Source organism: Schistocerca gregaria, chromosome 2 (genome assembly GCF_023897955.1).
Source record: "Schistocerca gregaria isolate iqSchGreg1 chromosome 2, iqSchGreg1.2, whole genome shotgun sequence".
In the NCBI taxonomy this organism is placed as follows: Eukaryota; Metazoa; Arthropoda; class Insecta; order Orthoptera; family Acrididae; genus Schistocerca; species Schistocerca gregaria.
The window spans coordinates 633243465-633270818 of NC_064921.1; the positions used below are offsets into that span (position 1 = coordinate 633243465).

General features: G+C 40.3%; 1 protein-coding gene across 1 annotated transcript in view; it reads left to right on the top strand.

The window, feature by feature from the left end:
• The window catches only part of LOC126334654 (piRNA biogenesis protein EXD1-like), a 127776-nt gene that overhangs the window by 50525 nt on the left and 49897 nt on the right, over positions 1–27354 (top strand). Inside the window, exon 4 of the mRNA XM_049997099.1 lies at positions 19879–19976. Coding sequence (XP_049853056.1) covers positions 19879–19976 — 98 coding nt within the window. The remainder of the gene's footprint in view (positions 1–19878; positions 19977–27354) is intronic.

Genomic DNA, 27354 nt, shown 5'->3' on the forward strand with positions numbered 1-27354 from the left:
CTTCCCAGCAAATTAGGGACACTGTTGCTCCTGGGGTATCGGCGAGGACCATTCGCAACCGTCTCCATGAAGCTGGGCTACGGTCTCGCACACCGTTAGGCCGTCTTCCGCTCACGCCCCAACATCGTGCAGCCCGCCTCCAGTGGTGTCGCGACAGGCGTGAATGGAGGGACGAATGGAGACGTGTCGTCTTCAGCGATGAGAGTCGCTTCTGCCTTGGTGCCAATGATGGTCGTATGCGTGTTTGGCACCGTGCAGGTGAGCGCCACAATCAGGACTGCATACGACCGAGGCACACAGGGCCAACACCCGGCATCATGGTGTGGGGAGCGATCTCCTACACTGGCCGTACACCTCTGGTGATCGTCGAGGGGACACTGAATAGTGCACGGTACATCCAAACCGTCATCGAACCCATCGTTCTACCATTCCTAGACCGGCAAGGGAACTTGCTGTTCCAACAGGACAATGCATGTTCGCATGTATTCCGTGCCACCCAACGTGCTCTAGAAGGTGTAAGTCAACTACCCTGGCCAGCAAGATCTCCGGATCTGTCCCCCATTGAGCATGTTTGGGACTGGATGAAGCGTCGTTTCACGCGGTCTGCACGTCCAGCACGAACGCTGGTCCAACTGAGGCGCCCGGTGGAAATGGCATGGCAAGCCGTTCCACAGGACTACATCCAGCATCTCTACGATCATCTCCATGGGAGAATAGCAGCCTGCATTAATGCGAAAGGTGGATATACACTGTACTACTGCCGACATTGTGCATGCTCTGTTGCCTGTGTCTATGTGCCTGTGGTTCTGTCAGTGTGATCATGTGATGTATCTGACCCCAGGAATGTGTCAATAAAGTTTCCCCTTCGTGGGACAATGAATTCACGGTGTTCTTATTTCAATTTCCAGGAGTGTATTTTTCATCTCATAATCTGGAAGCATGTAAAATTATCAGGGACTTGATGCTCATGCAATATTATTTTGGAAAATTTGTTTTCCAGACTGCATTCTTTATGTAACTCATATCTTTAACTTTTCGTAAATATCTTCTATCCATCTTCTTTTTTATGTAGATATTATGTGGTAGATACGTAGGTGACTTATTATAAGGAAATAATCTCAGAATGTCAGGAATAGATTGCTCTGTAATGTTATATGCTGAAATTGAAAATTTTCCTGTATATTGAAACTAAAAGTATTTATTATTACTGTTTATGTTGAAAACCTTTTGAATATGAAATAACATTTATTACTCATTATGCAAATTGAATGTGGATGGGGGAGAAAGGAGAAAGGAAAGGGAAGTAACTATTGATGTTAGCTGCACTGGGACTTTAAATAGAATCAGCAGTGATGAGTGAAAATGTGTGCCAGACTGAGATTCAACCAGGAATCTCCTGCTTACAAGGCAGTTGTGTCAATCACTGCACCCTCTCGACACAGTGTTTATAGTAATTGCGTGCACTATCTTGTCACGTCTCCCAGCCTACCCACATACCCACCAAGCACCATCTGTTCACAGTCACCATCCATGTCCTCCTTGCTCACTACTTTATGATTCCCGCAGGTGATCGAATGTCATTACGCATCTGCACTGAAGGCAGTGGATTCATTGTTCATTAAGGCGAATCAATTATATGAATACATGGTTTCTGGTTCTTTTGGACATGTGTGAAAAAACAGACATCATACATTCATCTAACATTAAGTTTTGGTCTGAAGTCTGTGTGATCGAATGTTGTTTGTAGGATACTTATAAGCTCTTTCCGACATAATTTACATTTGATCTAAATTGTTCAAAGAAAGATGTGATGTATGGTATTGTTGCTGTCTTGAAACAGTTGATGGTAAATGGTTATGAAATTTCAATGTTTTGTGGAACTTTTGTGAAATTTTTAAAAGTATTTGGTTTTGATTTGGCCCAGTATCATCAAAAATATTCATTATAGCACAAAAAAGAAAAAAAAATTGCAGCTGTTACAGACTCTTCATCAATGCACCAATTATCCAGAACACTGATATATGCTATAAAAAAGTATCTGAGGCACGTTCAGGCCACTATGCTCTTGGAGCCATGCCAAGTATGTTTTTTTTTGTATGGTTTTGCGAAACTCAAGTTTCTTCCAGACAAACCACATGCCTATTACCTTCTGTATGCAATAAATGTGAAGTTCACAAGACTGTAGTTCTCGAGGCAGCAATATCACTTTGTTCCATAAGTGATTTGTGTCCATCCTTACATTTTTGGAACTTACAACCCAAGTCTTTTAGAAAGCAAAGAATGGGTATTTCCAAATCCTCATTTTCAATTTTGTGTTGTAGTTGGTTATGGACTTTACTGTCTGTAGGATGCTTTGCTCTGCTGTAGTATTCTAACATATGTTCCTGCAGACCATGTCTTTATTAAAATTGTCCCTGTGAGTGAGTCTGCATTTCCTTTTAAATTTCTTTTTTGGTGAATGGAAGACAGTACTTACACTTAAAGGCTCTGAAGAAATTATGATGCCACTAACACGTGGCATTGTTCTTTCTCAGACTCTTCTTGCTCCTGCCATTATGTTTGTGCTTGAACAAAGTTATAAGACTTTAAATATTACATCTTTAGTTGAATCTGCATGTTTCTTATGATGTATCAAGATATAGAAGAACAAGGAATTAGGATGCAGATTTAACATCACCAGTTTTACATTACAAAACAGGGGTTAAATGCCCTTAGGAATCATTTTAATTTATTTATGTTATGACATAAATTTACTGATGAAGATGACTGGGATTCAGGAGACACTTAATATACAGAGTGAACCAAAATTAACTATAGCGTGTGCCAAAGCACAATTTCTTGGATGTGCGTATTTTTGGTACAAAATGAAAAGCAAAGAACAGCTTAATCACATGTACAACAAGCATCTTAATTTCATATTGAAAAGTTATACTACTCAGTTAGTACAGCGGATGGAATTTTGCACTATAATACTTGAAGAACTGAACTGGCAGTTTTGAAGAAAGAGGGAAACTAACCCGAGAAAGTCTGCCAACAAAGTTTCAAGAACTGGCTTTCAGTGATGACTCTAGAAATATACCACAAACCCCTACATGCCACTCTCATAGGGATTGTGGAGACAAGATAAGATTAATTACAGCACACACAGAGGCATTTAAACAATAATTTTTCTTGCGCTCCTTATTTTAGTGGAATAGGAAACAACCCTAATGACTCGCACAGTGGCATGTACCCTCTGCCATGCACTTTGCAGTGGTTTGCAGTGTATAGTTGTAGATGTATGTTTCCTAATCTTAGACTTCGTGATATGGTGTGTGGCTTCTTAATCACTATACAACAATTACAGCAGGTTTTATACAAAATACGCGAAAAGAATGTGTGTGTGTGTGTGTGTGTGTGTTTTCATCGCGTGTGTCATAAAGGAGGACAATGGAGAACAGTGCCAAACGAAGTGGTGTGCTGGAGATGGAGCCTGTTACAGATACTATACGTAAGAAGAGGGTTTCTTCATTTGGGCACATCAAGAGGACCCAGAAACCAAATCAACAAGAAGAATTATAGTGACAAAGAAATTAGAGAGGATACGGAAGAACTAGAAATAGTCCTGGATGATCTACAAAATGAAGCAGAAAATCCCAGGAAACTGAAAACAAGAAAATAAGATTCAAACCAAAAATAGACAATTGACAGATGAGGAAATACAGGAAAGATCAGAACAAATGAAGAAATACTGGGCAGAAGGAATGAAACATGGTTTAATTAAAGAAGTTGGTAAGAAAAGGATTGTGCATAGTGGTTTAATGAGGCCATAAAAGTGTATAATAATGACATGTATCCTAGGTAGTTCCTGTGCAACTATGCAAATCACATAGTCACATTGTGTAAACGTATTCTTTTAGTCACATTGTGTAAACGTATTCTTTCACACTACTCCACCAAGTGCATTAAAATCCAGTTTTCAGTATATCCTTATGCCATGGGTTCTGTTGATTAGGACCAATTATCAAGTTTGCCATTTTTAAACCCATTAAATTTCTTAAACACATTTCGTCACCAGCGGGGCCAGCAGCGCACTTCAAAGGTACTGTGTTACCATTTGTATTATAATCATCTGGAGCTTCACTTCAGAGACATGTTCCCTTCTTTTTCCATCACTGAGCAGAGTTCATCCATAGGCTAGACTTGCTCCAGCTAATGAGAAAGCCGCTATAAAAGCTATACACCAAGAACTGAAATGAAGTACATTGAGGTATCTAGGTAATTGCCTGCATTGCAACAAACAGCCAGAACCTTTCCTAGAAAATGGATTAGTCATGGAGATTCCGTGTTACGATCTTAATATTTGACTGATTTGAATCCACTAGATTTCATCTTGTGGGGGCAGTTGAAGGAGTGTGTTTATTCTTCTTCACCCATGAATATGGAAGAATGGCTAACATACTTCCCTGCAGCTCTTGTAACTGTAGATGAAGTTATGCAGTGAAATGTTCAGGGAAGCATGATGCATATGCTTGCTCAATATTTGGAAACTAAAGAGAGGTCACTTTGAGCATGGACTGTGAAGGCTGTGTATGTTCTGTGAAAGACATGTTGTCAGTGGTAATGTGTATGATAATTACATCTGGCCCCTCTTACTGAATTTTATATGTACCTATAACATCTTCACATTGATAAGTCTTGTAGTTATTTCTTTCCTATGGTAGGTAATTTATTCTTAACTCTCCTACTTTTACCCTTCATTAATTTTTCTGACATGCTCGACTAATAATTGTTTTGTTTAACACTGCAGTACTGGGATTTTTATTGTTTAAGGAATACCTTGTGCTACATCATTATTGGGCAGACTAATAATGAGTTACTTACTGCTGGAATTTACATTTAAGCTTTCGTGAATTTATTTAATGCTAAATAGTATCTCTGAGATAGAATACTATGCTTTTTTTTCTTTTTCTTAATTTTATTTATTTTTTACTTGTTGTGAATTATGAAAATAAAACAACGGATAATCCAGGATGGAATAATGACATTATTATGGAAAGAACAGATTGCAACTCACCACATAGCGGTGACGGTGAGTCATGGATAAGCACAACTAAAAGACTATCAAACAAGTAAGCTTTTGGCCAAAAAAGCATTCTTCTAAACTAGACGCAGGCTGTGAAGCAGTCACTAAAACGAATGTTGTGTTGGGCAACATGCCCATCAAAAGAGTGGACCAGCTGTTTCTTGGCCACAGTTTGTCAGTGGACATTCTTGCAGACAGACAGCTTCTGGGTTGTCATGACTATATAGAACACAGCACAATGGTTGTAGCTTAGCTTGTAGATTACATGACTGGTTTCACAGTCAGCCCTGCCTCTGATGGGAAAGGTGATGCCTATGACCGGACTTGAGTAGATGGTGGTGGGAGGAAGTATAGGACAGCCTTCCATAGAGGTCTATTAAAGGGATGAGACAAGTGCTTGGGAGCAGGGGTTGTGTAGGAATGGACAAGGATAATTTTTAGGTTCGTTGGGCAGCAGAATATCACTGTGGGAGGGGTTGGAAGGATAGTGGATAGGACAATCCTCATCTCAGGGCATGACAAGAGGTAGTCAAAACTGTGGTGGAGAATGTGATTCAGTTTCTCCAATCCTGGGTGGTACTGAGTCATGAGGAGACTGCTCCTATTTGGTTGGGTGGTGGGACTTTGGTGGTGGTGTTGGTGGGTGGGGGGGTGAGGGGTGACTGGAGAGATAAGGCATGGGATATCTGTTTCTGTACGTGGTTGGGAGGGTAATTATGGTCTGTGAAGGCCTCGGTGAGAGCCTTGGTATATTTCTAGAAGCACAGCTCGTCCCTACAGATGCAACAGCCTTGTGTGGCTAGGCTGTATGGAAGGGACGTCTTGGTGTGGAATGTGTGGCAGCTGTCAAAGTGGAGCTATTGGTGGTGGTTGGTAGGTTTGATATGGGTGGAAGCACTGAAATATCCATCTTTGAGGTGGATATTGTTAACAAGGAAGGTGACTTGTTGGGTTGAGGAGGACCAGGTGAAACGAATGGGAGAGAAGGTGTTCAGGCTCTGGAGGGATGTGGAAAGGTTTTTGTCACCGTTTATCCAGATCACAAAGATGTCATCAATGAATCTGAACCAGGTGAGGGGTTTGGTATACTGATTCCCCAAGAATAGGTTGCCATAGGATGCTACCATGCAGCTGCCCGTTCCCATACCCTGGATTTGTATGTTGGTGATGTCTTCATAGGAGAAGTGATGGTGGGTGTGGATATAGTTGATTATGGTGACCAGAAAGAAGGTAGTAGGCTTGGAATCTGTCAGGTGTTGGGAAAGGTAGAATTCAATAGCTACTGTGCCATGGACATTAGGAATGTTAGTGTAAATGGAGGTGACACCAATAATGTTGAGCAGGACATAATGTGGCAAAGGAGATGGAACTGTCAAGAGTCAGTTGATGAAATGGGTGGCATCCTTTATACAGGAGGTGTTGGTCTATGAGAACATAGATTCTCTTAGTGGGGGTACAGTAACTGGCCCCAACGGGGCATCCTGTGTGGTTGGGTTTATGGACTTTAGGAAGCATGTGGAAGGTAGGTGTGGGGGGAGTGGTAGGGATGGGGAGAGAGATTGATTTTAGGGAGAGGTTCTGGGATGGGCATAATGATTTGAGGAGTGACTGGAGATCCTGCTAGATTTCTGGAATGGGGTCACTATGGCAGGGATTGTAGGTGGATGACTCTGGCCTCTGCTATGTACTCCTTGTGGTTCAAAACAACAGTGATAGAGCCCTCGTCAGAAGATAGGGCTGTAAGGTCAGGAGCAGCTTTTGGTGATGGATTGCAGTTCTCTCTGCAGATGTAAGATTAACTTGGATGTTGAGGGATTTGGGGAATGATAGTGAGGCAAGGTTCGAGGTTAAGAAGTTCTGAGAAGTTAACAGGCAATGATTTGGGGGCAGTGGGAGTGGATCACAATTGGATGGAGGACTGAACTGAGTCTGGGAGGGTTCAACATTGGTCTCTGGTTGAGTCTGATTGGTAGGGTTGGTAGCCAAAAAGTGTTTTCACTGTAGGGATGGGGAGAAGGAGAGAAGTTCTTTAACCAGTCTTTGGGAGTGGGGCAAAAGGTGAGGCCTTTGGAAAGGACTGATACTTCTGTGGGGCTTAGGCTTTTGGAGAAAGGTTCATGACTGTGTTTTTGATCTGTTATGTTGTGGTTCTGTATGATGGTGGGTGGGAGTTTTTGAAGATGGGGTAACTGTAGTAGGTCTGCAAGGCAGGGTTTGTCAGCAATCAGGGGATGTTGGGGAGGTTTTGAGATTGTTGTAGAGGTGGTGTATAATGATAGTCCAATACGAGAGTAGGAGCTGAACAGCTTGAAGAGTTTTTTTGAGGTGGTATTGTGTATGTTGCTCTAGTTCCTGGAGGGCAAGAGTTTCAGTGTGTGGGATAGGATCCAGGAACTTGGGATTGCATAGCAGGAGAATTTTATAGATGGAGAGGAGGTATTGTAAGAAGGTTTGGGCCTGGTTGACATGGGTTTTCAGGAGCATGTTGATGAGGGTTAAAGACTGGCAGACTCTGAACAAATGGCGTTTATTGTGGAAGGAGAGTGTGCAACATAGGATGTGTAATTTGTTGTTACGGCCATATAGGGGGATTCCATGAGCCAAGCAACAATGCAGGAACAGTATGTGGAAAAGGGTTCTGGCTAGGGATAAGTAAACTTTTCTGTATTGGCGCAGATGGAAGGAACAAGAATCCATGCATAAAAAACATAGAAAACTGCATAATCAACCTAGAAATATGTGCAAAAAATTCACAAAATACACAAAAAATGTAGAAAAAAATCACAAAAAAGAAGGAACGGTTGAAGTATGGGGAATCAAGGTGAAACCTGAGGGAGTAGGCTGATAGTTAAAGGCAAAAACCCACTGGAATGGATGTGAAAGCACAATGAGATAAAAGCAAGTTTGCAATGTGTGTCGCAGGCTGTGGGTGGATACATATGAAGAATGGAGACAGCATATATGACTAGATTAGGTGAGGTTTGTATAATATAAGAAAGGAAAAATAGTGGGGATGGGGAGGGGATAGAAGGATAGGATACAAGTTCGTGTGACAAGGGAAGGTACAGAAACTGATGTGGAAATATAGCCTTTTAGCTGTGTGTTATGCGCAAGCAAGACAGATGATACATTGTGGCTCGTAAGTAATAGCATAGTGTGCAGTTTAGAAGAGAAAGTTGGACAGACACTGAGTACAGTAATGTGTTAGCAAATAGTAACGAAGGAAAACAGCACCAAGTTACAGCATGGAAGAAACGCTGACACTCTCTCTCTCCCTCTCTCTCTCTCTCTCTCTCTCACATACGCACACACAGTCATACTAACAGAACTCACACACACATGACCACTGTCTGTGGCTGCTGTGGCCACATTGTGAGCAACTGCGCATGATGGGAGACATAGTCTTGGTGGCTGAGGAGGGCCTGAGATGGGGATTGATTTGATTTAATTTTATCAGGGAAGTGAAAACAACATTGGTGAAGCCCCTTGCTGAGTTTATTGTGTGGTATCGTTCCCTGTGTCTCAAGTAAAGCCAACCAATGCCCTTGAACAGTGCAAGGAGATCCTTTACCAGTGCTTTGCTAGACACAGTTTCTTCAGGTCTGGTTGATCCGAATATTCTGTGTCTTTTAATCTCAAATGCCTCGCATTCAAAGATCAAATGTGATATGGTTTCCTCTCCCACACCACACATCCTACATTTGGGGTGTTCTTCTGTTATCCCCATTGTATGTAGGTGTTCTAGGAAATTCCCACTGCCAATCAATAGTCCAACCGTGAGTTCCATTTCTCTTCTGTTTAAGCCCAAGTTTGAGACACTTCTCTTTAGGACATGGCTTCAGCATCAGTACCTTTCCATATTTTTGCTTCTGGACCTTAGCCCAATATTCTACATGGTGTCTGCTTGTCCAGTCTCATAGTTTTATTTTGATCATTGCCTTGGTGGTTGTCAGGACAGGTTCTGGTCCAATAAATGGTGTCATCACCCTATCAAGGCCAACCTCTTGGCGTGCTCATTACCAATAATTCCTGAGTGGAACCCACAGTAGGTTTATCCTGTTGCTTTCCCCTAGCTCAACAAGGGCTTTGTTGAATTCTGCCACGATCGTTGATCTTGTTGCAGAGGCTGCCAGTGCTTTCAAAGCTGCTTGGCTGTCTGAATAAATGAAAATGCTACAACCTCTGTAGCACCCCCCACAAATTCTCCTCCACACCCACCCTGATAGCAGATATTTCTGCTTGAAACACGGTGGCCATCTTCCCTAGACAGAGTGCACTCTCCAGCCTTGACTGCACCCTGTATACCCTGGCCCCAACATCTTGGTCTGTTTCCAAAGTGTTTGTCAACCAGAGTATGTCCCCAGTATGGTGTCAAAATTTGTTCTCCCAGAGCTCTCTAATTCCAATTACTACTTTGAAAGGCTTGTTAAAGCAACTGGGAGTTATTATATAGTCGGCCGGCATTTCCCCAACCATACCTATGTCTACCTCACTCAGTATTTTACTGTGAGATCCTGGATACTCCAGTGAGTTCCTGTTTTTGCCAGTCTTTAATCTGTATGGTTCTGCTGCTGCCTCCATCTTTACCCACAGATGTAATGGGAGCATGTCCAACATGGTTTCCATCCCAGCAATGGTTGTGCTGCTAATTCTGCCTGTATGACTAAACAGGCCAATCTCTGCACCTTAGCTAGCTCCTTAGCAGCTACCTGCTGTTCTACCTTTCTCCACCACGCTGTAGCCCCATAAGTGATCGTAGGTCTTACTACCATGATGTATATCCAGTATATAGTCTTGGGGCTTAAGCCCCAATTTTTACCACAAGCTCTCCTGGTACGCACTAGAATACTTTTCACCTTAGAACAGGTGCTCCGTATGTGAGGGGTTCTCAACAGTTTCTCATCCAGGATTACCCCTAGATATTTCACTATCCCCTTCACTGGTAAAGTTTCATCAAGAAGCTTGAGATACCAGTATGTGTGTAGGATGTGCTTCCCCGTAAATGGTACTACAACAGTCTTCGTAGGGCTGACTCTTAGATCCTGTTTCCTGCACCAATTTTGTACAATGTTCAATGCTCCTTGTGCTATTGCTCTGACTGTACTTGAAAATTTGCCAAGTATTACTATGACAAGATCGTTGCATAGCCCTGGCTCCAGTTTATTAAAAAAGTAATCTACATTTTTGTATAAATAACTCACTAAATAAATATGCATTCATGTTTCAGGATTTAGCATAACAAATTTTAAGTGAATAATTACTTGAATTATGTTATTTGTTATGCATTGATAAGTTTCAGTGCCATTCTGGAAGCACAAAAGTAAAATATTAAGAAAAAATGAAGATAATATTACATGAATGAAAATATATAAATGAACTGGTCACAAATGTATATAAATGATTACAGATGTTAAATGTTCTTATGTACAGTATATACAATTATATATTTTGTTCAGAGATAAATTCAGAAGATGACCATTTTCGCTTGGTTTGACATTTATACACATACTCGGGAACATCCCATATGACAGTCCAGCAGTAATCTGCTAAAATAGTAGGGCTCCACTTTCCGGCATACCTCTTGATGAAATTGCTTCCCATGTTCATCACTTATTGCACCACACTCTTTGGGGAAGAAGTCAAGATGAATATGTAAGAAATGTATTTTCAATGACATGTTGAAACCAAATTTTTCATAAGATGACAACATGTTATCTACAATCTCTTTGTAATTTATTGCTAGTTTGTTCCCTAAGAACTGTAAACAGATTGTCTTAAAACATTCCCATGCATGCTTCTCATCACCTTGTATGATTCCATAAAAAGTATGGTCTCTAAAAAGCTCTCGAATCTGTGGGCCTACAAAGATGCTCTCCTTTAATTTGGCATCATGTAAGTAAGGGAATTTTTCCCTTAAGTACTTAAAGCACGTCACCATCTTTGTTCATTCCCTTAACAAAGTTTTTCATGAGACCCAGCTTGATGTGCAAGAGTGGGAGCAGAATCTTTTTAGGGTTTACTAGAGGTTCACTCTTAATGTTCTTCATACCTGCTTGAAGAGATTTTCTGCTGGGCCATTTGTGTTTACTGTAATGAGATGCACGAGCTCTGCTATCTCATTCACAGAGAAAGCAGCAGTATTTAATATACCATAACTGCCCACCTAATAGCAGTGCAACAACTTTCAAGTCACCGCAAATCTGCCATTGAGAGTCATTATACTCGATGGTTTCTAGTAAAATTTTCATGTTTTGGTATGACTGTGATATGCACACTATGCCCAACTGGAATAGAAGGAAGCTTATTACCATTATGTAAAAGCACTGCTTTTAAGCTCAACTTTGACATATCAGTAAAGAGTCTCCACTCATCAAGGTTGTCATTAATTCTGAGAGCCTTCATTAGACCATTTATGTCTACACAGCCCACAAGACTATCTTGCATGTTAAAAAGAAAGGAGTGAATTGTTTCTCTCTTTTGTGGTAGAATGAAACATTTACATTGCTTTCCAGAAAATTGTGCTGCTGCAATCTTGATGCTAAAATCTCAGCCTTAGCTTTCGAGATCTCCAAATCTCTAATGAGATCACTTAATTCATTTTGAGACAATTTTGTGTATCATCAGTTGATGATATATTTGGAAGAAATTCTGTATCTTGTGATGTACATGGTTCAGTACATTCAGAATCCCCATCAGAAGTAATCTTGTACTCTGTCAGTGGTTCAGGTATTGGCAATTTTTCCCCATGTAGAACTGGACATACAGCAGATGGAATGTTAGGATAGATCACTGTCTGCTTCTTCTTCTTCTTAGATATTCCCTTCTTAATAGGAGGAACTGTACAAAAGTAGCAGTCACTGACATGGTTTGTTGGCTCACGCCAGATCATGGGCACTGCAAAGGGCATTGAATGTCCTTTCCCATGCATCAAATTCCTGAGGTTGCTGGCACAAGTGTTGCAGGTCACATGTGGAGCCCAGGGTTTATCCTGATGATCTATTTTGCACCCAAAATAACAACTGTAAGCCTTTTTAATCAGTGGACTTATTTGCTGTTTTTGTGAAGCAAATGTCACTTCTCCACACACACACACACACACACACACACACACACACACACATAGAAAAATGTGTCAGCACTGTTAACACAAACTGTGGCATTTTTTTTCACTTCATTAGCAGTCAACTTGAACAACTGGTAGTTAATCTGGAGACAAATGTGCAAAAATTATTACATGCATTAATAAAGTCACTGAAGTTGAAGTGGAGGGAGACAAAAAGATTACTAAAATTTGTATCAAAATGTTTATACCCAATATATTGCACACAACCAAGACCAGGGACAATAATATAATCCATTGTTACTAGTTATTATGACTTTGCAATCCATTATAATATTTGATTTTAAACTTGCCATAAAAATCTTTGTATTTTTATCTCACTGTAATAAAATATTGTACAATTAAAACTAGAACTAATTTTGAATTGTCTTTGTGATATTTGTGGCCAGCATGTTAGAATTGGTAGGAATTGGGTGTTTACATTCGATTTACATTTTCATTGTTGCAAAGTGCAATCATTTATCTTTATATACAGTAATTGAAAGAAGAAGCAGTTTATGTGTGGCACCAGTGTTAGGAAATCAAGCAATATAAATAAAGACTTGTTCACTTAGGCTTAGATCAGGAAAAACCTATGAAAGGTTGGCTTTATTCTGAAACACACCTTTTGAGTAACTTGCTGGCACCTATAGAAAGTCTGGCTTTGAATAATATGTAGTTCAAGAGTTCAAAGGGCTTAATGGTGACTTTTTCACTACGTTACCTAATTGAGGAGAACAGTATTAACAAAATCTAAACCTCAGGAATTATCTTATACACCTCTGTACACAGGGCTGTTAGAAACAGTCTGAAAAGCCAGTAAGGGTTTTGCAGGGTAAGTTGCATGAGAAATAATTGTCAAGGAAAAATTTGGTATGTTGTGCTGTTTCTGGGTTAATTAGTGTTGAAGTCAGCCAACTGGGCTGTTGCACATGTAAGTTCAAGTGGTCCGCTAGAGATAGTGTCGCCAAATATGTTTTTCATTTGGTTTCTTAGAACCGAACAAGACAACGATACAAAAATTAGGTACGGGACATTAGTGAGGACTGAACTTGATCCAATGGTGGAGCAGCCTCATGAACTGTCATCTACACTGTGAAGACAACTGACACTAATTGTACCTGGTGGGCCACTTGAATTTGCACATGCAATGGTCTGAGTGACTAATTTCAATGCTAACTAACTAGGAAATGGCACGACATATTGAAATTTTTCTTATTAATTATTGCTCAGCACAGCCTACCTTGCAACATCATGACAAGCTTTTTAGGCAGTTTCTGATCACAGTGTAACACAATTATATGTTTGTAAATAATTTTGTACCAAATTGTGAATAAAAGAAGTGTTGAAAACTTTTTATCTTTTGCATATCCTTTGACCGATCACTTAGAATATTTGGAATTATCATTGTAACAGTTCTTTTGTAAATATTGCGTTTTTGTGTTTTCAGTTTTATGACATGCCTTACGCCCTTGAAGGTCTTCTTCTTGTAGGTCTAGTGATGAAACAGTGTATCTCATCTAATGTAATATAACTAATTTTTAGAATTCTGTCCAACAGAAAAAATATTTTATTAGTGAGTGTAATTTTTTTGTAGTGTTTAAAGGAGAATCCTTTACATAAATATGAGAAATATAGTTTTACATTGTGTTTGAACAGATAGAGAGGGTTTGACATTTATGATTTTGAGAAATGCTTGTTTTGGATATAATACTAGGCATGTGGGGCTGTGATTTTATTATGCCTATCACACTTCCACATAGTGCATTCACGGCAGTTGTTGGTGATGTGGAGCATTGGACTCATTTAATTTTTTGTGGTGTTCATATTACATGTAATCTGAAGTAAAGAAAAATTTTCAGTAAAGTGCATTTTGATGGTCATTTGAAAATTATACACATATTGATGAAAAAACAGGTTTTTTTATTCTCTGTCTGGCATAAACATCATTTCACAAATAATATTCTTTGAACCAATATGTATTTCTTCTTAGTTGGCAGCAATGATTTCATTTATGAACTGCCTGATTATCAAAGAAAATGTTTTTCCGAGATTAACTATTGCCATCTGATTAACTATGATCACCTAGTTGCATTCACTGTGGAACACATGAAGGGCTCAGTCACATCCATAAAATAAATCAATTTAGTTCATTTCTTTTCTAACTGTTGATAAAAATTATTTGTTCCTCGCTTATATGCTTGCTTCTGTGTGTGGGAGGAACAGAGTTTCTCTGTGACACTTTTAGAATGTCCAAACAAATTGTTCAGCTTCACAGTTAGACTGAGGGTGAAAAGTTCCAATAGTCACATGCTGGATGCTGTTGAAAATTTGGCGAAGTGAAGTGTGGATTATTGTCCAAGACAATGACCTCAGGAATAACTGCAAGATAAAAAATAGAAGACAAAGCTGAAACTGTATTTGCAGTAGTGATGGATGTTATAGGGACAACAAAAGGAAATTTACTGTACGTGGACATGGCCACTGAAAAAGGCATTGTGATGGAGCTGGATGATGTTCCAAACATTTTTGCAATGAGACATCATTCATGCAGTCTAGGTATCCATACCCTACCAAGTACAATGACGTTGGGCAAGTAGCTTCGTGTGACATACACCTCAATGAATTTGATGCAGTAAAGACAAAACTTCCCATGCAGGGATTGAGGGATCACAAGATGCACATTGTCATTCACCAACTGTAACAGCAGAGCACCTGACCGCTCGGATAGCATGTGACAAAAAAAGACAGAAACATGCCACTGGGTGGGGAATTTGTTTTAAAATACAGGGTCACCTATGGCGCACATATTTTGAAACAGCCTGAAGAGCTGGGTCAGAAGACGTTGCTGCAGTAGTACACTGAAAATTGAGAGTAAAACTTTAAAGATTTTAAAAATCCTGAGTACCAATTTGAAAACATGATTCCTCAGATGAACACTGTGTTGATACCGACTGGTAATCAACATAAGTCAGCATTCAGATGATGGGCAGTGGGCTTGTACAACAAGTCATACTGCTAATTAGACAATATCAGAACCTGACATTGCAACTTTTGTGCTGTCGGAGGTGGGAAAGGCTTGGACGGATTGAACAAGGCCATTAAAGGCCAATGATCTGTAATCAGATAGAACCTCCGATCATACAAAAGCTGGTGGAAATTGGTAACAACTGTAGATAATGGTGATTATCTCTTTTTAAAGCTAACTGTAATTACTCTGTGCTTTGTTAAGAGTTTTTGTGGTAAAAGCAGTAGGTCTGTCAGAAGAATCAATTCTGTGGGAGAGCACAGCTTCAATCCCACACGAAGATGCATTCACAGTTAACAAAATGGGCTTACACTGATCGAAATGAATCAAACAAGAATGGCTTAATAATGCGTTCTTTACTCGCTAAAATGCATCCTGACATTCTTGGGACCACACAAAAAGATCATTTCTCTGGTGCTCCCAGCTCACCGAAGTATCAATTTGCACATTGGTTTTAATGGATTTGATTTAATAGATAAGTCTCCCCATGACACTGTGGAGCTCCTTAAAGTTATTGGGTGCTGACAGATCTTTCATTACAGAAAAGTACAGAGTAGCAGTGTGAATTTTCTGTGTGTTTATCATGTGTCTTGGAAGGAGGAGCACTTTTACTTGTTGCACTTTAAGCCAGCCACAAAAAGAACTTGAAACAACCAACATAAATTTGTCAAATGTTCAGCAGGCATATGACCTGCAACAACGATATTGTCCAAATAGTTTGACAAGAGGGGACTCTTGTCATTAATTGTTCCAAGAACTGTTGAAAAACAGCAGGAGCTGAAGCACTTCTGAACAGTAGTCTTTGAAACTGGCGCAAACCTAGGTGAGTGTTTATCACAAAATACTGCTTGGCCTGCTTGTCCAGTGGTAATTGTAAGTATGCCTCATTTAAATTGTTTTAGAAAAGAATCTTCCCTGTCCTAGTCTATCCATTAATACCCCAGGTCACAGGAGAGGAAAAGAATCCATGACAGTTCGTGGGTTTACTGTTGCTTTAAAATCGGCACATGGGTGCAAACTGCCTTATGGCTTTTTTGAATGACTAATGGCAATGCCCATTGACTTGCAGAAACAGGTTAGATAATCCCAATGTCTTTTCATCATTGCAGTTCTAGAGCAACCTTCTCACCTATTGCATGGGATACAAGCGGTGCACGAAAAAAAGGCAGTTGTGCTTTTTCTTTAACAGAAATGTGTGCTTCATAATTATTAGCCCTCCCTGAACCTGGTTCAAAAGTTCTGTTTAATTATCAGGCAAGTCAGAAACATTAGTGGGAGGCACTGAAAAACTGTTGTATCACATCGCCTTGTACACAGGTTGAACAAATTAAACAAATTTAATCCAAAAATGTTTGCCATGTTTCCAGAATGAAGTACCTTTCATAACACCACAAAAAGTTGCTGGCAAGCTGCACATGTGAAGTACTAGTACTTCGTATCTGTTGTATGCAGACAAAACAGAAATATTCTGCTGTAGCTGTGGGCTACTGATCTTTTCATATGTGTCTTTGTTAATAAGGGAAACAGATCCACCAGTGTTTCAAATGAAATTTAATTGTCCTTTGAGGCACTCATAATTGATCAAAATGTTTGCTCTCCTGTCTACAGACAGCAGCAAAAGAGTTCCATGATCCGAACAGTACATGTGCTTTAAGAGTCCCGCTATTACAGACTACACTTGTTGACTTGTTGATAGCAATGCTGTGACTGTGTGCCTGCGTGACATCAGCCAGCACTCGAGCCTGGGTTGCCTTGTAAAACACATTGTTTGAATATGACATTGCTTTACAAGCTGGAAACATTTTGTGTCATGATATGAAGAAGCTTTTCGTTCATGATCAGGAAACCGTTGAGGACAAGACTTCTTCACAGCACCACGAGACTGAAAGTTCTTACCACTATGCTTACTGTTTGTCTGAGCCCGATTAACACTGGCATTAACCGTAGACTGTGAAGTGCGCTTTGAATAACAGAAATACACAGAGCCTCAAAATGAGCTTCAGTTGAGTCCACAATAGTCTGAGATTCCAAAGTAGACAGAGCTGTTTTTGATAAGGATCCAGTGATTTTAGAATAGTACACATTCTGCGTGATTGCGTCTCATGTAACATGACATTACTGTAATTGAGTCCACAACAACACTTGAACCTACAATGTCTTGTTAGCCCTCTTGATTTCAGGAATCCAGTATGTTTGTGCTGTCTGCCTCTTGAACTGGGAAAATTTAAACCCTACTGCTGTGACATGCACCTGACTCTCACAATGTTCATTCGGCAGCTGAACCAGATTGTTGTAACTGGTAGTCTTGGGGTGAGAATTGGGGCACAATTTTAAGCACATACAATACATGTTGGCACTGACCATCAACAGTAAAAGTACAGTGCATACCATACTTGTGATGGTGTATTCAGTGAAGTGCACCTCCAACTGTGCTCAGTGTTCCAACCATTTCTCTTCCATGCTACTGAATGGAAGAAATTGAGGTGCAGCAACTTGTGGCAGTGCTGCTTGCTGTTGGAGGAAGGTTGTCATCTGTTGTACACTGAGTAACTTGACATTTATTATGCTGCACCAGAAAATGAACAACTTTGGACGTACATCCATATGCCAAAGAAACACCATAATTCGGAATAACACAGACACAGCTATATCATATTTATTCGCCATTACCAGACAAGTGATCTTCTAGTAAAATGTCTTCCCTGTATTGGAATATACGCAATGGATGTCTGAGTACAGGTTGTAGACACATGGTTGACAACATATGGAAGTTTGGGTTTGGCTGTGGGTCACGTTTGGATAGCCAAATGGTTAGGCGACCGGAAAGTGGGAAATTAGGGTTAGAGTCCCATTCTGGCACAAATTTTCATTCTCATCAATCCATTGTACATAAGAAGGCTGTCTGTATTTGCATTCAGAATAATGCAGGCACTGCACTATCGTATTCACCTGTTGACACTGGGTGAGTGACTTTCATGTAAAATGTCTTCACTGTATGGGAATATACATAATGGATGTACAAGTACAGGTTCTAGAGGCACGGTTGACAACATGTATGTTTGGGTCTGGCCATGAGCCCTGCTTGGATAGCTGAATGGTAAGATGACTGCTCACCATGAGCGGGAAGTTTGGGTTCAAGTCCCACTCCAGCATAAATTTTCATTGTCGGCAATCTATTATACAACTGAGGGTTGTCTGTATTCACAATTGCAAATATATTTCATGTATTTCATAATGGTTGTAGTCGCTGCAGTGCCTGTTGTTTCAGATGTTCATGCACACCTGAAGTAACATTGCATCATAATTCAGAACACAGCCACTGCAATATCATATGTCGAGTAAAATGTCTCCCCTGTATGAGAATGTGCATAATAGATGTCCAAGTGCAGGTTGTAGACACATGGTTGATGACATATAGAAGTTTGGGTCTGGCTGTCAGCTGTGCTTCGATAGCCAAATGGTAAGGCGACTGCTTGCGATAAAGGGAAAATCCAGATTTGAGTCCTGCTCTGCCACTATTTTTTTGTTGTTGTCATTCCATTATACAGCTGATGGTTGTCATTGTTCACAACTGTAAATACATTTCATGTATTTCATAATGACTGTAGTTATCGCAGTGCCTGTTACATTGTGTCATAATTCAGAATAACACAAGCACTGCAATACCGTATTTATCTGCTGAAACCAGAGAATTGACTTTCATGTAAAATGTCTCCCCTGTTTGGAAAGTACAGGTTGTTGTGGGGTAGTTGGGTTGTTCCGGGGAGGAGACCAGAGAGCCATGTCGTTGGTTTCATTGGATTAGGGAAGAATGGGGAAGGAAGTCGGCCGTGCCCTTTCAAAGGAACCATCCTGACGTTTGCCTGGAGCAATTCAGGGAAATCACGGAAAACCTAAGTCAGGATGGCCGGATGTGGGATTGAACCATTGTCCTTCTAAATGCGAGTCCAGTGTGCTGACCACTGCACCACCTCACTAGGTACAGGTTGTAGATGCATGGTTGACGAGATATGGAAGTTTGGGTCTGGCTGTGAGTTGTGCTCGGATAGCAAAATTCTAAGGTGACTGCTTGCTATAAGAGCGAAATGCGGGTTTGAGTCCGGGTCTGTCACAAATTTTCGTTGTTGTCATTCTGTTATACAGCTGATGATTGTCCATATTCACAACTGCAAGTACATTCCAGTGTCTTCTCTTATGGGTAAACTGTATTTTTTGAGGTATCAGCCTTGCTTTGGCATCTCACTATTCAGCCAACTCCTCAAAAACATGAATACATAAAGTGAATAATACTTTTTGTGTTGCTCCCTTTTGTTTACTTTGAATATACATTGCAGCATAGTTGTGATGTAATAATGGTGTAGTCAATTCTATCTTTAAGTTACTGTTATGAATGCGAACACCGAGATGTTTGGATACCATACATTTTGTGTCAGTGTTTTGTTGACATACCATTGTGAATAGATCATTTCAAAATATTATTTTTTTCAACTACCTACATGTGGTACACTTGTAACATCATCAATCCTACATGCTTGTCTCCAATATATTAATTTATTTACTTCATCCTTAAATATATTTCACATTATGATACAATAAGCATTGGTTGATTTTGGTTGCTATAATCATTTTACATGTGCTTGTTGAGCCTGAAACACCTATTTTCATTGTGTTTTTCTTATTTCCCAGGGAAGTCTTTAAAGAAGCTTGATGATACAATCAGGAGACTATGTGTTGTAACAGAGAAGTACATTTTTGTGGATGATGCTGAAACATTTGAAGCTGTGGTCTGTATGTTATGTCATCCCACAATATGTGCTTGGTAGAATGTATTATACTCTCTATTCTTATTCAATTTTCCATCTGTTAGTGGCATGTAGATCTTTTGCATTTAGTTATTGCAAAACTGAATGTTTTCTAAAGAAAAGTAATAAGAAAAATCTGGGGACCTGTGTTGGAGAATGGCGTGTGGAGAATTCGAAAGAACAATGAAGTTTATCAGCTAATGAAGCAACCCACTATCATCCAGAAATTAAAAAGTAGGAGACTGCAATGGGCTGAACATGTGGCTAGAATGGAAAAAACAGGATCAGCAAAAAAGCCTGTGAAGGAACTCTTGAGGCAATAAGACCATTTGGCCGACCTCCTATAAGGTGGAAAGATGACATAGAGAAGGACATCGCAGCATTAGAAATTTCCCCAGGGCAGAGAAAGACTGCGAGAGATAGAAGGCAGTGGAAGCAGATAGTTGGTGCAGTGCCTGGTCTACAGGGTCTGTGGATACTGAGGAGAGGAAGAAGAAGAAATATTTTGAGATAATGTTCACTTAGGATTGTATTAATTAAAATATGAAGATGTATTTTCTCTTATACAGTTTTATTTCAGGATGATATAATTTTCATCTCAGTTGATCATTTTTATAGTATTGCTAAAGCTTTGTACTTTTTAATGTTTTTTCCTGAATTCCTTCAGTTGATATCATTACAGTAAGTTTCTTTTACAAAGTGAGAGGGACTTTACGATGGCAGCTTAGACAAACGTTTGGGATCAAAGTATTTTTTGCCAGGAGGAGAGAACTTTATTTAACAAAATATAGGCAAAGACAGATCTTAACTTACTCTAAAGAAGACACACCAAGTTGCAGACAGGCACAATTAAAAGACACTTACTTCAAGCTTTTGGCCACAGTCTTCATCAGTAAGAGAGAGACATGCACTTTCCATACACATAAGCAATCACACCTTATGCACACATGACTGCCAGGTCCAGCATCTCGGGCTGAAATGACATTCCTGCCTGAGGTGCTGAAGTTGGCAGTCTCGTGAGCGTGAGGTATGCTTACTTGTGTGTGCGCATGCAGCATGTCTCTTTTACTGATGGAGGATGTGGCCAATACCTTTATGTAAGTATCTTTTTCACTGCAACTGTCTGCAACTTGATGTGGCTTCTTTATGGTAAGTATCGATCTGTCTTTTCCTACATTGTTGATACTCCTATCTAGGGTTTTTATTGTTTCATTTTTGTAGAACTTTTATTGAATGTAGAAATCAAGGCTAAAAGTAGTATATGGAATTCTTCACGGTACCATCAAAAATAGTGAAACAAAGCATTTTGCAAATCAACCCACAGTAGCAGTGAGAAAAGCGATATGAAATTCAAATTGGTGATCACTAAATCCTAAGAATTCTTCCTAAAAGTAGCTTAAACTATGATCAAAAAAAGTACCATTAAAAGCAGATCTATGAGACTTTACAACATAACATTCCCACGTGTACACTATGTGATCAAAAGTGTCTGGACACGCAAAAAAAAAAAAAAAAAAAAACATGTTTCTCATATTAGGTGCATTGTGCTGCCTCCTACTGCCCGGTACTCCATATCAGCGACCTCAGTAGTCATTAGACATCATGAGAGAGCTGAATGGGGCATTCCACGGGAACTCACAGACTTCGAACATGGTCAGGTGATTGGGTGTCACTTGTGTCATATGTCTGTATGCGAGATTTCCACACTCCTAAACATCCCTAGGACCACTGTTTCTGATGTGATAGTGAAGTGGAAATATGAAGGTACATGTACAGCACAGAAGTGTACTAGCTGACCTCATCTGTTACTGACAGAGGCAGCTGACAATTGAAGAGGGTCACAATGTGTAATAGGCAGACATCTATCCAGACCATCACACAGGAATTCCAAACTGCATCAGAATCCAGAATGAGATTTTCACTCTGCTGTGGAGTGTGCGCTGATATGAAACTTCCTGGCAGATTAAAACTGTGTGCCGGACCGAGACTCGAACTAGGGACCTTTGCCTTTCGCGGGCAAGTGCTCTACCAACTGAGCTACCCAAGGTCCCGAGTTCGAGTCTCGGTCCAGCACACAGTTTTAATGTGCCAGGAAGTTTCATATCAGCGCACACTCCGCTGCAGAGTGAAAATCTCATTCTGGAAACATCCCCTAGGCTGTGGCTAAGCCATGTGTCTGCAATATCCTTTCTTTCAGGAGTGCTAGTTCTGCAGGGTTTGCAGAAGAGCTTCTGTTAAGTTTGGAAGGTAGAAGACGAGGTACTGGCAGAAGTAAAGGTGTGAGGACAGGGCGTGAGTCATGCTTGGGTAGCTCAGTTGGTACAGCACTTGCCCGCGAAAGGCAAAGGTCCCGAGTTCAAGTCTCGGTCCGGCACACAGTTTTAATTTGCATCAGGATCAACTGTAAGTACTATGACAGTTAGGCAGGAGGTGAGAAAACTTGGATTTCATGGTTGAGTGACTGCTCATAAGCCACACATCATGCTGGTAAATGCAGAACAATGCCTCCCTTGGTGTAAGGAGCATAAACATTGGATGATTGAACAGTAGAAAAACGTTGTGTGGAGTGAAGAATGATGGTACACAATGTGGTGACCCGATGGCAGAGTGTGGGTATGGCGAATGCCCGGTGAATGTCATCTGCCAGCGTGTGTAGTGCCAACAGCAAAATTCAGAGGTGGTGGTGTTATGGTGTGGTCATGTTTTTCATGAAGGGGGCTTGCACCCCTTGTTGTTTTGCATGGCACTATCACAGCACAAGCCTCCATTGATGTTTTAAGCACCTTCTTGCTTCCCATTATTGAAGAGCAATTCATGGATGGTGATTACACCTTTTCAACATGATCAAGCACCTGTTCGTAATGCATGGCCTTTGGTGGAGTGGTTGCATGACAATAACATCCTTGTAAAGGACTGGCCTGCACAGAGTCCTGACCTGAACCCTATAGAACATCTTTGGAATGTTTTGGAATGCCGACTTCGTGTCACGCCTCACCGACTGACATCGATACTTCCCCTCAGTGCAGCACTCCACGAAGAATGGACTGCCATGCCCCTAGAAACCTTCTAGCACTAATAGAACGTATGCCTGCGAAAGTGGAAGCCATCAGGAAGGTTAAGGGTGGGCCAACACAATACTGAATTCCAGCATTACCGATGGAGGGCGCCACGAACTTGTAAGTCATTTTCAGCCAGTTGTCTGGATACTTTTGATCGCATAGTGTAAGTAAATGATTTTGACGCAACATGGTAGATTTGTAGAGGGGGCAAAATAATACAACGTGTTTTTTATTTATGCTTGATTTTACTTTTAATAGGTAAAACATACCTCAAAACATAAGTTGGCATGGTAGGTTGAAAGGGAATATCTTTGAAATATAATTAACTTTCTTGAAAACTGTATAATCAGCTTTTGGGATAATTTGAAATTTTGCAAAATATCCCACCACCATTAATTTATTTTGAAAAAGGAATCTTTTGATATAACATAAATAATAGAAGCTTTTGAGCCCTATACATCCATGTATAATAATGCTGGTTTCTGAAATACCATTTTTGGAAAACAAACTGTACGCAGTATCCTGCTGGGTATTTTCAGTTTACCTAATTGAAACATGTAAAAACTTATTATTATGCAATTATTGATTTTACTGATTTTTGTTTTATGTTTTAAATTGTTGTTTTAATTTTTACATTCATGTGTTCGGTTTACCATTTCACAGATGTGTATTTTGTTGGTTGAAAATAATAAGTAATCATTATTATGGTGCAAAATTATTCCAGTAATGATAAATTGTAAACAAATTCTTAAAACTTAATCAATGAAATTTCTTCACATAGTATATATGACAGAGAACTCAGTATTAAACAAAATTCAACAGGATTTCAAAGTGTCATAGGTGATCCTCCAAATATCCTGATTTGTACCAATCAGTACATTGGTAGGTCTTGATGGAGAGAATGTATTATGTACTAGTGACTGCAGCTTTATTATATTGTTTCTCAAGTGGAAACTGACACCACCATAATCTAGATCTGAAATTCTTCTCAAAAAATTCTTCCAACATCAAAAGCTGTGTATATTCCATGGCTGCACCTATGCCATCGACACATTAGGAATCATCAGATGACGACATTCATTCTCCCCAGGTATGATGTTCTAAATGGTTCTTTCACATTCACCATCCCCAAAGAATCTAACAGTAATACAGATTTTTCTCCCTCACTCAGAAGGAAAACATCTTTCAAATATCTTTTGATCTGGTCAGATGTTTGTTTGCCAGATTTTGATGCTGTCACAAGAACATTTGGAGCTTCAAAAAGAGATTCTTGAATTCTCGATTCAAAATCTCCATTAATCTTTAGTTTCTTTTAAAAATATGAGAAGTTGGGTGGTCAGTGTGAAAAAACTATTTTGAATGTCATCCCCAAGGACAGGAAACTTGTTCATCTGGTCATCCCAGAGGACTTGACAGCAGACATACAACCATGGGATGTACGTGGTTCAGTTGGAAGTACTTTGTGAGAAGATTTTCAGGTCTAGCTCTGTTGAATGAGTATGATGTCAGTCTTCACTTGAGAAACAACGTAACCAAGCTGCAGTATGTAATCAGTTCTCTTCACCAAGGTTTACGAATGCCCAATACAAATCAGTATATTTAGAGGATAACCCATTACAATTTGAAATCTTCTGAATTTTGTTTTACGTTGTGTTCTCCCTTTTCTGAGTTCACCTAACATTCCTCTCTCCCATACCTACATAAACTTGGGTCCATTCCACATTAAAAATTTTGTAGCTGTGTGCATAGCTTCTAACCCTTAACTTTTTAACTTCCAATGAGCAACAGCATAAGAGAGGGTAGTTGTACATGGGAGGTCGACATTGAAAACAGTATTCGGGACAGTGATCATCAATGACATACAGGAGCTTAATGACTCTCTAGTGCTGACAGGGAGAGGAGCAGATGGTAATAAGGTTCTAGTGGAACGGCTCATCATGTGGTTGCCAAACCTAATAAAGCAGAGAGCTTGAAACAACACCAAGATGCTATGAGGGCTACCAGTGGGACTAATGGGTTTTGTGAGAGTGGCCACCATTACAGTGAATCGGAATCTAAATGTAATACAGACCCAGTCAGACTGCTGCTCCCATGATAGCTGTGAGAAGACTTTTGTGAATACTGAGTACAGGTAATTGGGTTGCAGGTGGCTATTTATCATATGGTACATGGACAGTTAAGCCCTGCCCAGCTGCCATGTAAACAGCTTCTGGCAGGACTACTTCAGGCACAAGAGGAACTACTGTCTCCGTAAGAGCTCTTTCCTACACCAGACACTGTGTTCGTCTGATTCCTGGTAGCAAGTACTGATGCTATGAATGGTATACAGTCACACCTACACCAGGCAGGAAAACTGTGCATGCTGCACCACATCCTTATTTTCAGAGAGCAGGGGTACAATGGATATAGACCATGTGAAAAACTGAAGTGGTTATCATGAGTTGTTATGAACAAGGTTGACTTGAGAATACAGTATAACTAGCGTGAGAAAGTGGTATGATGAATCAATGGCATGGCTTGTGACTTCTCTGGCCCAAGCTTTCATCTTCCAACTACCATAACAGGAGCTACAACTGTAAATGTGACATACCCTTTGCTATACTGATCTGAAAAGCCACTAGAAGTACTCCTAGTCAAAAACCTAAAGCACCTTGAACTCTGACCTGCTCAGTTTTCCAGGCAAGCTAATAAAGGTTGCATTATAGCAGAGAAAATGCTACAGCAAGTACAGCAATATTGTAGTGTACGACATGCAGAGCTGGAATAAGAAATGTTTCAATGTGGGTAGAATTGTGATCTTTGACTTTTGTCTGTCCAGCCTATATCTACTTAAGGCAGAGGACCACCCATCAGTTAGCAGCTGACTGCTTCGCTCTTAGTAAATAGTGATTAATTATACGGCCACTGAACATTGTGGTTCAAGTTGAGTTAATGTGAGAGAAACTTGACTGGACTATATAGTGCAGCAAGTCAGTAACATAGTTATTGCCAGTCTGTGATCCATTGAACTGGATAACTTCCAAAGAGGAAGGCTTATTGCACCACAACCTGGTGGATGGGCAGAGCTGACCCAGCAAGAATTGCCTTCCAAGGAAATTCAGTAGGCGTAATTATGACATATATAAATAACAGTGCTTCTGCCAGCAGAAATAAGAAAACCAGACTGTAGTAACACCAACCTGGGTTATGACGCATCCTGGCACACACTGAGTCCCTTTCCTGTCCTACATGTTGAGAATTGCTGGCCTAGCAAAACAGTGGTGAACTAAGCCTATATAAATGCTGCTCTTTTTAGCCATGAACTACCTGTTACTGCCTGCAGCCAGTTATGAAAGGTACTCCATGCCAGGCTCTGAAGTGGGTCACTCAGTCTGCTACTTGGTACTGCCTCCATTAGCTGCGGAGGTATGAGCTGCACCTTATTCCAGATGCTGCTGAGAGCTGAATAGGTGCCTTCCAGCTGGTGGGTCCCTACTGGCTGACTTAAATTGTCTGCAGGACACCTACTTGGGGTACTACCTGTCCTGACAAGAATTGCCATTTGCCGCGTGCTGTAACACTCTGCTGCTGCTATCTTGCCTTGTGTGAGTACACTCCACCCCTGCAGCCACTGCCACTGTTGACCCGGGGTCCTGAGTTCATCCTTTGTGTGTGTTTGAGTGTTTTCTGCACCAATTAGCACATCTCTACCAGCCACCGTGACAACTTCTGCAGAGGTCAGCATAGCTGCCTGCTGCCCTGGTACTGCTGATGGAACTTGAGCTGGCAGCATCAACAAAGGATACATACTGACTTCAGCACCCTCGCCATGCTCCAGAGCTTGTCTCTGACACTGGCCACTGACTAAAACAACACAATCCCTGTACCTGATGAAATAAGAAATCAATGTCACTTCTATTTATATAATTTGTTAGTGGGCATCCATCCACTTGGTTTCAAATGCTCTGTCCAGCTTAGCAACTCATACCATGAGTGCCACTTGTAGTGGGATATCTAATTACATAAGCCATCCTAACATACTACCACACCTAGTTGAAAATTTATTTACTTCTTAGTTTTCTTTTGAATCAAGATTTCAGTGTAGAGGTGGTCTTTAATTACTCATAGTTCACCCAGTTTTCGCAAAATATTTGTAAATCATATACACAAACCTTCCACATGAATTATTCTATTAGTCACATCAGATCAAAACCCCTAAAGTAGTTCCTGTGACAGAAAGCGTGACATGGGAGACAAGTTTCTCAGGCATAGATATTTAGTGCTGCTCATGTGAAGCTGGTATGAGTTGCTAGTATATATAT